At 44.6% G+C, this 13,808-nt stretch overlaps 1 protein-coding gene across 4 annotated transcripts in view; it reads left to right on the plus strand.

The window, feature by feature from the left end:
* The window catches only part of Heatr5a (HEAT repeat containing 5A), a 106,840-nt gene that overhangs the window by 84,018 nt on the left and 9,014 nt on the right, over window positions 1-13,808 (plus strand). For all 4 annotated transcript variants that reach the window (XM_057782434.1, XM_057782436.1, XM_057782435.1 and 1 more), the window contains 6 exons: window positions 1,846-2,025; window positions 4,026-4,248; window positions 5,119-5,364; window positions 7,167-7,294; window positions 10,452-10,599; window positions 11,207-11,479. In XM_057782434.1, coding sequence (XP_057638417.1) covers window positions 1,846-2,025; window positions 4,026-4,248; window positions 5,119-5,364; window positions 7,167-7,294; window positions 10,452-10,599; window positions 11,207-11,479 — 1,198 coding nt within the window. The remainder of the gene's footprint in view (window positions 1-1,845; window positions 2,026-4,025; window positions 4,249-5,118; window positions 5,365-7,166; window positions 7,295-10,451; window positions 10,600-11,206; window positions 11,480-13,808) is intronic.

Raw genomic sequence — 13,808 nt, forward strand, 5'->3', positions numbered from 1 at the left:
ACACAGAGAAACCTTACCTTGAAAAACCCAAAATGAATAAATGAATGAATAGATGTTCTTCTCTATGTAAATAGAGTTATGTTCCGAGCAGTGGTGGCACACACCTTTAATCCCGGCATTTGGGAGGTAAAGGCAGGAGAATCTCTGTGAGTTCTAGGCCAGCCTGGTCTACACAGTTCCAGTACAGCTAGGGCTATTACACAGAACACTCTGTCTTGAAAAACGAATAAACAAAATGGGGTTCTGTATCAATAAATCTATCACAAATAGAAAATACATGTAGTGTGTCAGTTCCAGCCACTGTTCCTGGGCAACCTGGGCACCAGGCAGCTGACTTGCTCCCCTTATGATGGTGTCACTGAGTAGGACTGTGGCTTTCTGCCTCCTCCCAGAACCACAAGAGTGAAAGTGCAGCTTTTCCTAACTTACTGTCTTTGCAGATAATAAAGTTTAAAAATAGCTGGTCAGAGCCAACTGTATATGGACAAGGCAGAAATATTTTCTCTAGAGAGAGAGCTGCCATGGCGTCTGGAGAAGAACAGAGTCCCTAAGAAATTAGCACACTTTAGTTAGGCATTGCAGATTTTACTCCCTCTGGTTTTGTGTTGTGGGTTTGTTTGTCAGTTAGTTTAGAAGCAGGGTCTCTCTGCCACTGACTGACTGGGACTCACTATATAGGTCAGCCTGCCCTCAAATTCACAGAGATCTTCCTGCCTTTGCCTCCTGAGTACTGAAATTAAAGGCATCTACTACCACATCCTTTGGTTTTTAGGAACTGGACCTGTTGTAGCCCTGACTGGCCCTAAACTAGCCCAATCTGACCTGAAACTCCTGCCTCTGCCTCCCTGCTGCGGATATAGACATAGCCACTCTAGTGACCTCCGTTACAAAATGTCAATAGTGTTTAGTTGTGGTGATTTTAACTTGTTTTTTAAATAAAAATAAACTGTTATTAGAAGGATCAAAATCTTTCTTAGTGTCCAGGATCGTTGCCCAGGAAGAGAACACTTGCCTGGCATGTGTGAGAGTCTGTGTCCAATCCCTGGCTCTGCTAAAACAAAAATGAAAATTAAGCCTTCCTTGGAGTGTTGTGTTTTATTTTGTTTTGTTTTGTGACAGGGTCTCACTGTGTAGTTCTCATGACCTGGAACTTGCTATGTAGACAAGGCTGGCCTCACAAAGATTCCCCTGCCTCTGCCTCCCACGCACTGAAACTAAAGGCATGCTCCAGCACACCCAGCTTCGTCAGGGTTCTAAATATTAAGTCTTTGTCTTTTAACTAAGTCACGTTAGTTAACCACATAGCCTCTTAATTTTAAGTACTGAGATAAGATACTAAAGATTAGAATGTTATTTAAAGCATTTATCCAGAAGTTTGCCGTTATGGATTCATAGTTTAATGTATGCATATTGGTCTCTCACACTCTTCACCTTACGCCCTAAAGAGCACTGTTTTGTTGCTTCAGCCTTAGTCTCTGTTCATTTTTGAAGTCCCAGCTTTGATTCTTTGTCTGCTACATTCTATTAGGTTTCTTGGTTTAAAAAAAAAAAAAATCTGGACTAGGAGGATGGCTCAGCAATTAAGAGCACAGGATGCTCCTCCAGAGGACCCGGGTTCAATTCCCAGCACTCACACCTGTCTGTAACTCCAGGTCCAGAGGATCTGACATCATTACACAGGCATACATGCAGGCAAAACACCAATGCACATAAAATAAAAATAAATAAATCATTTAAAAATAAACATTTCCATGGCTAGTTCCTAAGATTTGGGAGGGCTCTGCCAAGCTCACAAAGACGAACTACAAAATTCTTAAATCTGACTTCTGGTCTCCTCGAAACCAGGTTTGCAGCGCATGGATAGCAAGTGGAGTTGTACGTGACCTCAGTGATCTCCGCAGAGTTCATCAGCTGCTCGTTTCCTCCCTAATGAAAGTACAGGCTGGGAAAGAAGCGCTCAGCCACCTGTATAACGAGAGCGCTTCCACCATGGAGATCTTGGCTGTGCTGAAAGCCTGGGCGGAGGTTGGTGCTCTTGGTTTACAGTGGGAATTATGGCAGCTACCAGACACCTGTAAACACTAGGCTGTATATACAATTATACAAAGTCCTATTTGTTAGGATTCTGGATGGGAGGGACCTTGGCAGCATGTGGGAGCCCACAGCCAGTGAGGGACAGACAAATATGCCATGTATACAGAGCTTCTGTGGAGAATTTATTGAGACAAGAGGGAAGGGAAGGAAAGAGGCAGAGAGAGGGGCAGAGACCTGCTTGCAGAAAGAGAGCAGGAATGGGCAGATCTTGTCTCTTAAAGGGATCTTGGGCTGGCCAGGGTGCTGCCTGAGTGCATCCTGCCAGGTGACAGGGGCAGCATAATGCCTGAATCCTGACACTGTTGGCAGGGGAGGGTTTTTTGTTGATCTCTATGTGTTTGCCAAGAATTGAAGCCAGGTTCTTGACTGAACCAGGCATGGTAGGTAAAGCCTTAAGGCTGAGCCATACCCTAACCTGGGTTGGTTTGGGGTATTTTGTTGGTTTGGTTTGGTTTGGTTGTTGTTTTGGTTTCATTGTTGGTGTTGTTTGGAGTTTGCATGTTTTGTTTTTGAGGCAAGGTCCTCCCGTGTATCTGAGACTGGCAGTGAGACCGATGCTTTCCTCTGCCTCTCAAATGCTGAGACACCACCTGTGTCAGTGCTGAGTAGTAGCCAATTGCAAGGGAAACCAAAGAAGTCCAAGTGAGATGTGTATAAATATTAATTAACAAATGGCAAGCAGTCTAAAAGAGTCAAGTAGGAGCAGTTATGAATTACAGATAAAATTAAAGATAAACTATAGAAGTCTGGGTGGTGGTGGCACAAGTCTTTAATCCCAGCACTAGGAAGGCAGAGGCAGGCGGATCTCTGAGTTCAAGAACAGTCTGCTCTACAAGCGATAGTTCCAGGACAGGCTCCAAATCTACAGAGAAGAGAAACTGAATTAAATTTGTCACTTTTTTGGGGGGTTTTGTTTTTTGAGACAGGGTTTCCGCCTGCCTCTGGCTCCCAAGTGCTGGGATTAAAGGCATGCAGCACCACCGCCCAGCAAATTTGTCCAATTTTGCCATTATTTTGGCTTAACACAGCGTACGTATTTCAGAGTGTTTTCGTTTTAAAGTTGGCTCTTTTAGGTTTTAGAGTTATAGGACTAAAGTTATTCTTTAGTTCCATGAATCTACTTAAGTAAACCTTTTTATAATGGCTTAGTGGTAATTTTAGTAAGCATATTCTCAGTGCCCACAGTTGAGAAGTGGCTGTCTGCAACCACGTGGTGACCTGGAGTGCTGTTGTCTGCAGCTGCCGTGGCTGTTGACGCGCATAGTGGCAGGGCGTGTACCAGTACTTATCTCCAGGACATCTCATGGAGTTTATTTTTAGATTTATTTATTATTTTATGTGTATGAATGTTTTGCCTGCATGCATATGTGTGTACTACACATGTGCCTGTTGTCTGTAGAGGTCAGAATAGGGCATTAGCTCCTCTGGAACTGGAGTTACAGATGGTTGCACGCTACCATATAGCTGTTAGGAATTGAACCCAGGTTTTGCAAGAGCAGCCAGTACTCTTAACTGCTGAGCCAACTCTTCTTTCCCAGAAATGATTTTTTTTTTTTATCTTTCTACAATCTGTATGTGTTTATACATACATGCCTTTTTAAAAAATAATTTTAACACTTTATTTTTGCTAATCATATGGTGGGTGTGCTGCCAGTGCATGTGTGGGTGGTGGTAGATGCCAGAAGAGGGTGTAGGGTCTACTCACTCCCACCTCCCCCAGTTGAGTTACAGGCAGTGGTGAGTCACTTGATGGAAGTGTTGGAAGTCGAACTCAGATCCTCTAGAAGAGCAATGTGTGCTCTTAACCGCTGAGCCATCGCTCCAGCTCTACATGCCTTCTTGATACCACAGTGCATTTCAAGTTGAATGTTCTCACATAATAACCTTGTATTGCTTCATCAGACACAAGATTTTTCTTCTACTTTTAACAGGTCTACATAATTGCTGTACAAAGACATAAAAGTCACAAACAAACTTCAAAGACTCCTATTAACTCAGAAGACAGTGTGAGAAGTGGGTCCCCTTCGGCTGATGGTCTTCTTGACTTGGTCTGCGCAGACCTGGGCACTCTAAGCAAACTCTGGCTTGCTGCCCTGCAGGATTTTGCTCTCTTAACTTTGCCTGCAGAATTTGCCTCTCAACTTCCTGTTGAAGGTAAGGAGGTAAAACAAGCTGCTAATTCCTAGAGTGACAGTGACAAAATTTCTCCTAGAGAATGTGCGTATGTGATGGTTAGCTGAAACATTTTCCCCTGGGACAATTTGTATTCGTGGGGTAAACAGCTAAGAGTTGCATTAATGTAGACAGCTAGATATTTGCTCTATTTTGTTTTTTGAAACAGGGTTTCTCTGTGTAACACGCTGGCTGTCCTGGAACTAACTCACTCTGTAGACCATGCTGGCCTCAAACAGTAAGATGATTCACAAAGCCGGGCAGTGGTGGTGCACGCCTTTAATCCCAGCACTCGGGAGGCAGAGACAGGAGGATCTCTGTGAGTTCGAGGCCAGCCTAGTTTATAGAGCGAGTTCCAGGACAGACCCCAAAGCTACAGAGAAACCCTGTCTCAGAAAACAAGAAAAAAACAAAAACAAAAAACCAAACAAGCAAAAAACAAAAAACAACAAAAAAAAAAACCCAGATGAGTCACCAACAGAGTATAGAGAAGGTTTATGTATGTCAAGCCCGAGAACAGACAGCTCATCAGTGCTGATAAAATCAGAAATACTGCCGGGCGGTGGTGGTGCACGCCTTTAATCCCAGCACTTGGGAGGCAGAGGCAGGCGAATCTCTGTGAGTTCGAGACCAGCCTGGTCTACAAGAGCTAGTTCCAGGACAGGCTCCAAAACCACAGAGAAACCCTGTCTTGAAAAACCAAAAAAAAAAAAAAAAAAAAAAAAAATCAGAAATACTGTGGGGTGGGGGAGCTAGGGAACTGCCAGGGAGAGTTAACAGATGCACTTGCTGAGCAGCAGAGGTTAGCCACAGTCTTTCCCTGCTCCCACCGACTGCTTCCTCCTTTGGCAGGCGGTGCTTTCTACACAGCGGAGACAAGCGAAAACGCAAAGCTGCATTACCACAACTCCTGGGCGCTCATCCTCCATGCTGCAGCACTGTGGCTCACCAGCACAGGCTTCACTGACCCGGATGAAGGCGCTGCCAACCTCTCCAGGCCTGTAACTCCCACGTCCATGTGTCAGGGCTCATCGTCGTCTGGGGCTGCGGTGAAGTCCCCCGAGGATGTCTACACTGACAGGTTCCATCTGATTCTAGGTCAGCAAGAGGGCTGGCGGTGCTAGAGGGCTCACCCTTGAGTTGTGCCTCCTGCTGGGGCTGTCGCCTCGTTCCTTGCTGGGTGCTAGTGACATCATTATTGAAACTAGGTATTGTGTTGCTGGGCAGTGGTGGCGCACGCCTTTAATCCCAGCACTCGGGAGGCAGAGGCAGGCGGATTTCTGTGAGTTTGAGGCCAGCCTGGTCTAAAGAGCAAGTGCCAGGACAGGCTCCAAAGCTACAGAGAAACCGTCTTGAAAAACCAAAAAAAGGAAGGAAGGAAGGAAGGAAGGAAGGAAGGAAGGAAGGAAGGAAGGAAGGAAGGAAGGAAGGAAGGAAACTAGGTATTGTGTATATTTTATAAAATTAAAACTTGTATTAAATAAGTCTAGAATCCTATTACAAGTTGGCTTCAGTGTCAAGTTGATAAATGACAGAAATTACAAGAGAAGTTTAGTCCCTTTCTTTCTACAAAAGTTTTGTTTGGTTGGTGGAAGAAGGGAGTCGTTTTGACAGGATCTCAGTACGTAGCCCAAGCTGGCCTAGGCCTCCTGTCTCCCCTCCAAGTCTGAGATTACAAAATTGTGCCACCCCATTCGGCTTTCCAGTGTTTTGTTTGTTTTGTTTTATGTGTGTGTGCGTGTCTGCCTGCTGTGACTGTGTGTACCTGTGAGTATAAACACCCACTGGAGACAGAAGGAGGCTTTGGGTCCCATGGAACTGGAGTTATTGACATTGAGCTGCCAGTGTGGGTGCTGGGAACTGAGCTCTGGTCCTCTGAAGGGCTCTGTGTGCACTTGACCACTGAGCTGTCTCTGCAGCCGCTTCGTAGTTTTTACAAGAGGAACGCTCCTACCGGTATTCTGAATTTCTTGCTATATACATTTAAAAAAATTGGAATGTGCATGCATGTTTTCATTGTTTTGTTCCCAAAAGTTTCAAAAGTGTATGCCCAGTGACTTTTTTTTTCTTTTAAACACTGCCTGGCCTATTAGTTCTAGCCTCTTATTGGCTAATTCTCATATCTTTGATTAACCCATTTCTAATATTCTGTGTAGCACCACAAGGTGGCTTACCAGGAAAGATCTTAACCTGCATCTGTCTGGAGTGGGAGAATGATGGCGACTGCCTGACTCGGCTTCTTTCTCCCAGTGACTTTTTAAAAAAGAAAATCAGGAAGCTCCACAGTTAAGAGCTGTTGCTGCTCCTCTAGGACCTAAATTCAGTTCTCAGCACCGACTTCAGGTTATGGACAGTCACCTGTAACTCCAGCTCCTGATACCTGTAGGCCCCTGCACGTGCGCATGCACACACGACACACACACACACACACACTTTTAATTTTAAAATTATTATTTTATTCCATGTGTATGGTATTTTGCTTGCATATATTCTGCTCACCACTTACGTGCTCCGTACCCATGGGAGCCAGGTGTCAGCTGCCCTGGAACTTGAGTTGTAGTCAGTTGTGATCGCCATGTGGATGCTGGAGATCAAACCCAGGTCCTCCGGAAGAGCAGCCAGTGTTCATTAACCACTGAGCCATCTCTTCAGCCACTAAAATTATTTTTAATTAAGAAAGAAAGAAAATTAGCTAAGTGTGATAACATATACTTTTAATCCCATCACTTGGGGTAGAGACATTAGGATCAGGAATTGAAGACAAGTCCAAGGCCAGCCTCGACCAGGTGACTGTGACTGCATGTCACACCCACACAGACCTAAAGCTGTCTTACTGTTTACTTGTGCAAAGTCGCTGTGTGGACGAAGACTCTCAGAAGCCCCTTCTCTGCCTTTCCCAGGAATCAGCGTGGAGTTCCTGTGTTCCCTGCGCTCAGATGCCACCATGGAGAGCATCACCGCCTGCCTGCGGGCACTGCAGGTCCTCCTTGATGTCCCATGGCCCAGATCTAAAATCGGCAGTGACCAGGTGATACACTGTGGTGTGAGTAGGCGTCTGTGGGCTTCAGAGAACAGGATTGTGTCCAGGTCACTATGGTGGAGATCTCGGCAAAGATCACTAAAGGAAAAGAGGGGCACAGGCGGCCCTGGGATGCCGCGAGGATTTGGTAACCCAGGAACAGCCAAGCCTCTGACTGTGCTCTCTACCTTCTGCCATGCAGGAAGGACCTGTGTTGCTTTGTCCAGCATAGTAGCCATTGTTGTGTGGCAATCATTTCTTTTCTTTTCTCTGGACCCCAGTCTTTTCACTTGTCTCTAGCTTATCTTGCATTTCCCCTAAGAGACAATGTACATGGTGTGAAAATATCCCTGTTGTCTGGGTTCTCTTCCTGTCTTCAGTCTGGCTATGGCATGAGGATGGCTGCAGAGTCTTAGAGGAAACAGGGGTTAGGGAGGCTCTTTAGCAGTGTGTGCCATTTGTCTTACTGCTGACTCTGGTTTTAAGGTAAATGGGTTCTGTGATTTTCTAAGCTCTTACTTAATTAGTAGTACCACTAATTAGGCTTAAAGCACTAGTTGGAGTTCTATCTGAGTTAAATTGACCTTGGCTAAGTTATAAACTGTGTTGTGATTATTTCTTTTTTCTTTTTTTCTGGTGGGAGGTGTTTTTTTTTTTTTTCAAGACAGACTCTAAGTAACCCTGACTAACCTGGAACTCACTATGTAGACCAGGCTGGCCTCAAACTCATATATGCCTCTGTCGCTGCCTCTGAAAGATGTGTGCCTCTGCATCTGGCTACTTTCTGTATGCATTCAAACAAATAATTTTACATTTTATTTGTACTTATGTATATGGATGGGTGTGTGCCTGTGCATATTTGCATGCTCGTGAGGGAGCCCTCAGGTAACTCCTGGAACTGGTGGCCTAGGCCCTTGTGAGCAGCCCAGGTGAGAGCTGGGAACTAAATGCCAGTCCTCTGCTTCGGTACGTGCTTTCAACTCCTAGGCCATCACTCTAACCCTCAAACGAGCATTTATTAATGACAGATTCACTCAGATTATTCAAAAATGAAAAGCAGCAACCAGAATAACTAATGAAAAAGAGAAGGGAGGTACAGGAAAGAAGGCTCCAGTGGTTAAGAGCACTTGCTCGTCATGTAGAGACCCCAGGTTCGGTTCCTAGCACCCACTCACAACCACCTGTACCTCCAGTTTCACGGGATCTGATGCTCTTTTCTGACCAACTCCAACACCACACATTGGTTCGGGTGAAATATTCATACACATAAAATGAAACTCAAGGCCAGGCAGTGGTGGCACACGCCTTTAATCCCAGCACTTGGGAGGCAGAGGCAGACAGATCTCAGTGAGTTCGAGGCCGGCCTGGTCTACAAGAGCTAGTTCCAGGACAGGCACCAAAAACTACAGAGAAACCCTGTCTCAAAAATCATGTATTGTGGAAATTCATTCCAAATTAAAGAGTGTTGGAGCGCTGCTTACAATTGTCAATATGTGAACTTCTAAGTTATATCGAGAAATATTAAAATAATGTCTGAGGCAATGCTTTATGAATAAACAATGAGCATCCAAACAAAAAAAATCAAAAAATCAAAAATAAAAATAAATAAAACACAATAAAATCTTAGAGAAAGGAAGGGGAAAAGGAGCAGGGACTTCCCAGGGTGTTGTAAAGATCTACTTTAGTATTACTTCTCCTTGGTTCTTTATTACGAGGAAGCTGTAGTATTCTCCACAGAGCCTACACGGCAGCTGTTGTGCCTCCAGTATCATGTTAGAACTTGAATGAAAACGATCTTTTGTCATAGTACCATCTCCCACCAAAATGAGCCAGGAATGTTCTGAGATTGGTTGAAATGTTACAAGGCAGGTATGGTGATATACACCTGAAATTCCAGCATTGTGGGAACAAAGGCAGGAGGATTGAGAGTTCAGGGTCATCCTTGGCAAGTTTGAGGCCAGGCAGGGCTACATAAGACTGTCTCCAAACTGCAGAAGGAGCGAGAGCACGAGCAAGGAACTCAGGACGGCGAGGGGTGCACCCACACACTGAGACAATGGGCATGATCTATCGGGAACTCACCAAGGCCAGCTGGACTGGGTCTGAAAAAGCATGGGATAAAACAGGACTCGCTGAACATAGCGGACAATGAGGACTACTGAGAACTCAAGAACAGTGGCACTGGATTTTGATCCTACTGCACGTACTGGCTTTGTGGGAGCCTAGGCAGTTTGGATGCTCACCTTCCTAGACGTGGAAGGAGGTGGAAGGTCCTTGGACTTCCCACAGGGCAGGGAACCCTGACTGCTCTTCGGGCTGCTGGGGGAGTGGGAGGGAAATGGGAGGCGGTGGTGGGGAGGAGGCAGAAATCTTTAATAGATAGATAGATGGATAGACGGATAGACGGATAGAAGACAGGTAGGTAGGTAGGTAGGTAGGTAGGTAGGTAGGTAGATAGATAGATAGGACTGGGAATGCATTGCTCCAGGATCTTCTGGCTTTCAAAATTTCCATTGAGAAAACTGCTATTATTCTGATTGTTTTCCCTTAAATGTGACTTGAACTTTTTTCTCATTATTGTTCAATATTTTCTCAATATGCTATGTTTATTATGTATTCTTAGTATTTTAACTATAATTTGTGATGGGGATTTTCTTTTCTGGTCCTGTCTATTTGAATATGAGGCTTTCCTTTAAACTTATTAGTTGAGTTACTGGGATTTCAGTTCCATTGTCATGCTATGATTTAACTGAATAAATTATCTCTAGTCTTAAAGAAAAAAAAAAGACTGTCTCCAAACTAACAAAAGAAGTGTTGATATCTACCATTATTGCTGTGGTAATGGATTTATTTTTAAAAAAGAAGTTATTGGGGCTGGAGAGATGGCTCAGGTTAAGAGCACTGGCTGCTCTTTCAGAGGTCTATGTTCAATTTCCAGCAACCAATGGTGACCTACAGTCATCTGTGATGAGATGTAGTGCCCTCTTCTGTGATGCAGACATACGTGGAGGCAGAATGCTGTATACATAATAAATAAGTAAATAATTTTTTTAAAAAAGAATTTATTAAATTCTCTTTTTCTAAATTTTGTCGTGGCACTTAGCATTGTTACTTTTGCACACACAGAAGTGTCATTTCCAATAGTGCCCACTCTGTTTTCTGACAGGACTTGGGTATTGAATTGCTGAATGTACTACACCGAGTAATTCTGACCAGAGAGTCGCCTTCCATTCAGTTGGCTTCTCTTGAAGTGGTAAGGCAGATTATCTGTGCTGCTCAAGAACATGTGAAGGAAAAGAGACGAAGCGCAGAAGGTAAGTATTAACTCTTAATGACACAGCATCTCCTCGTGTTCCAGTTCTGGAGCTTAAACCAAATGGAGGATTTGATTTAATCAAACTTCTACATGCTACCAAGCACTGTACAGTGCAGTGCAGCAGTTTTTAGTATTGCTCGGTATCACTGTGCAGTCTTAATACTGCTAGAACTAGGGCAGAAGGAGCATATGTACATAGAAAGTAGAAGTGCAGAGAGAGGCAGCGAGGGACGGGGGTACAGCTTCTAGTGGCGTCAGGGACTTGGATTCTGATCTTAGTGCCCATCCTCTCTCAATCCGTAACTTGACAGAGTCACCGTTGGAGTTACTGTTGTCAGGTTCTCATTTGTAACAGCAAGGAGCTAAGTTCAAACCAGCACTGTTTAAGGCTAAATGAATTATAAGGATTGTTTTGGTTTGTTTTATCCATTGCAGTGGGAAGTCATAGTGAAGCACTTATAACTTGAGAACTGCTTTCTCCTTCAGCTTTTCACACCTCACACTTGAGCCACTAAATGCATTTCCCTTCCAGAAATAAAGTGCATTGCCATCTACTTGAAGCCAAACAAGCAGCATTTCTCAAGCCATTGTTCCCTGTCTTTTAGTTGATGATGGAGCCTCTGAAAAGGAAACCGTGCCAGAGTTTGGTGAAGGGAAGGACACGGGAGGACTTGTGCCTGGGAAGTCGTTGGTCTTTGCGACCCTGGAATTGTGTGTCTGCATCCTCGTTAGACAACTCCCAGAACTAAACCCTAAGTTGACAGGTAGCCCAAGAGTAAAAGCTGCAGAGCCACAGACCCTGTCAGAGGAAGGAAGTAGACTGGTCTCAGCTGCCCTGGTCATCCTCGCTGAGCTTCCTGCAGTGTGCTCTCCTGAAGGTATGCCGTGTCATGCAATTGCCCGTAGAGCAGTGGTTCTCAGCCTTCCTAGTGCTGGGCCCCCTTAATAACAGTTCCTCATGCTGTGGTGACTCTCCACCATTAAATTGTTTCATTGCTACTTCATAACTGTGATTTTGTTACTGTTATGAATCGTAATATAAACATCTGATATGTGGCCCCCAGTGAGGCTGTGACCCACAGGTTGCAAACCACTACCCTAGAGAGCGAGAAACAGCCTAGTTGCTGGTTATTTTCCCATTGAATGACTACAGACCCAAACATTTGAGTAGTTTTTATAATCTTTTTTTTGTTTTGTTTTGTTTTGTTTTTTTTGTTTTTTCGAGACAGGGTTTCTCTGTAGTTTTGGAGCCTGTCCTGGAACTACCTCTTGTAGACAAGGCTGGTCTCGAACTCACAGAGATCCGCCTGCCTCTGCCTCCCAAGTGCTGGGATTAAAGGCGTGCGCCACCACCGCCCAGCCAGTTTTTATAATCTTGTTAAGATTAGTTTTATAGTCTAGTTTGTTCCACCAAAAAGTGAAAGTGAAATACGGGGGCTAGAGAGATGGCTCAGCGGTTAAGAGCACTGCCTGCTCTTCCAAAGGTCCTGAGTTCAATTCCCAGCAACCACATGGTGGCTCACAACCATCTGTAATGAGATCTGGTGCCCTCTTCTGGTCTGCAGGCATACACGCAGACAGAATATTGTATACATAATAAATAAATAAGTAGTGAGATGCATAGCAAACATAAAAGATGAGCACTTCTGCTGTGAGTGACCTTGTTACTCTGGTCCAGGCCCTGAACCCAGGTCTGACAGTATCGCCGATCAAGCAGTAATCCTGGGCATCCTTTCCGTGCACAGTGCCCTGTTCTGTTGCAGACCAAATCCGTTCAGGTCTTTCAGATAGCTTTTAGGGCTCTCCGTAGGTGCTGCCGAATCCACTGCATCCCAGGAGGCTTCCTCTTCATCCTGCTGTTTGCAGTCATCCATGCCCTCTCTCTGTGAGCCAGAATGACCTAAAGCTGGGTCAGGGAGCCCCAGTCTGCCACATACCTTTCGGGAGTCGGTTCTTCCTGCTCTGTTCCTGTCACTGTGCTGTGTCCCGTGGGTAGCTGATCTACAAGCTTCCAGGTGACTCAGCCTCCATCTCCCTAGGGATGTTAGAGTTACACATGTCCACCACTACATCCAGCTTTGGTTATGCTTCTAGGGATTAAATCCAGATCATCAGCCTCCTACAGCCCATAATGCACGAACCCGCTTTTCAGATGTCTTCTTTCAAAGTTCAACTCCAGTCTCACTGTATCAGAAGTTGTTTCCCTAGAAACCTGCTCATACTGAGCTTTCTTTGTGTATGTATATATGCTATTTCTATTTCAAGATCTATAGTGTTCTCCAACATGTAACTATTGTATATAAAAGTTAATATGTATATAAATGTATCTTATTTCCAATTAAAATATATGTTCTATACCAAATCTAGCACAGGAACTGAAAAAATTACTCAGTTGGTAAAACACCCGCCATGCAAGCCTGAGAATTGAGTATAGATCCCCAGAACCCTCGTAAAAGCTAAGCATAGCAGTGCACATCTGTAACTCAGAAGAGCCGAGCATAGCAGTGTACATCTGTAACTCAGAAGAGCCGAGCATGGCAGTGCACATCTGTAACTCAGAAGAGCTGAACATGGCAGTACACATCTGTAACTCAAGAGCCAAGCATGGCAGTGCACATCTGTAACTCAAGAGCCAAGCATGGCAGTGCAGTGCACATCTGTAACTCAGTGCTGCGGGAGGAGGAAAAGGCAGAAACGAGGAAATTGCTGGAGCTCATAAGGCAGCCATCCTAGCCGTTGATGAGCTCCAGGTTCAGTAAGAGACTGTCTCAGAAAATAAGGAAAGAAAAGATACCCAGTATCACACACACACCAAAAATATTTTTAAAATATGTCACCAATCTTTCCACCAAGCCTGACAACCCAGAGTTCAGTGCCAACATGGTAGAAGGAGAGAACTAATTCCTGCAAGTTGTCCTCTGACCTCCATATGTACACTGTGGTGTGTATGCACCCCTACACATAATAAATACGAAAGAATTCTTAGTTTAAAGATCTGTGGGCCAGCAGTGATGGAATCTCAGCACTTGGGGAGACAGAGGCAGGTGGATCCTCAAGTTCAAGGCCAGCCTGATTACAAAGACAGGACAGCTAGACCTACAAGAGAAACCTTGTCCAGAAAAATGGATGGGTGGGTGGGTGGGTGGGGAGAGAGATAGAGAGACAGAGAAAAGAGTTGAGTTTTACTAAGAAATAGCCAGAAAAGCT

This window comes from Chionomys nivalis, chromosome 10, assembly GCF_950005125.1.
Source record: "Chionomys nivalis chromosome 10, mChiNiv1.1, whole genome shotgun sequence".
Taxonomy (NCBI): domain Eukaryota; kingdom Metazoa; phylum Chordata; class Mammalia; order Rodentia; family Cricetidae; genus Chionomys; species Chionomys nivalis.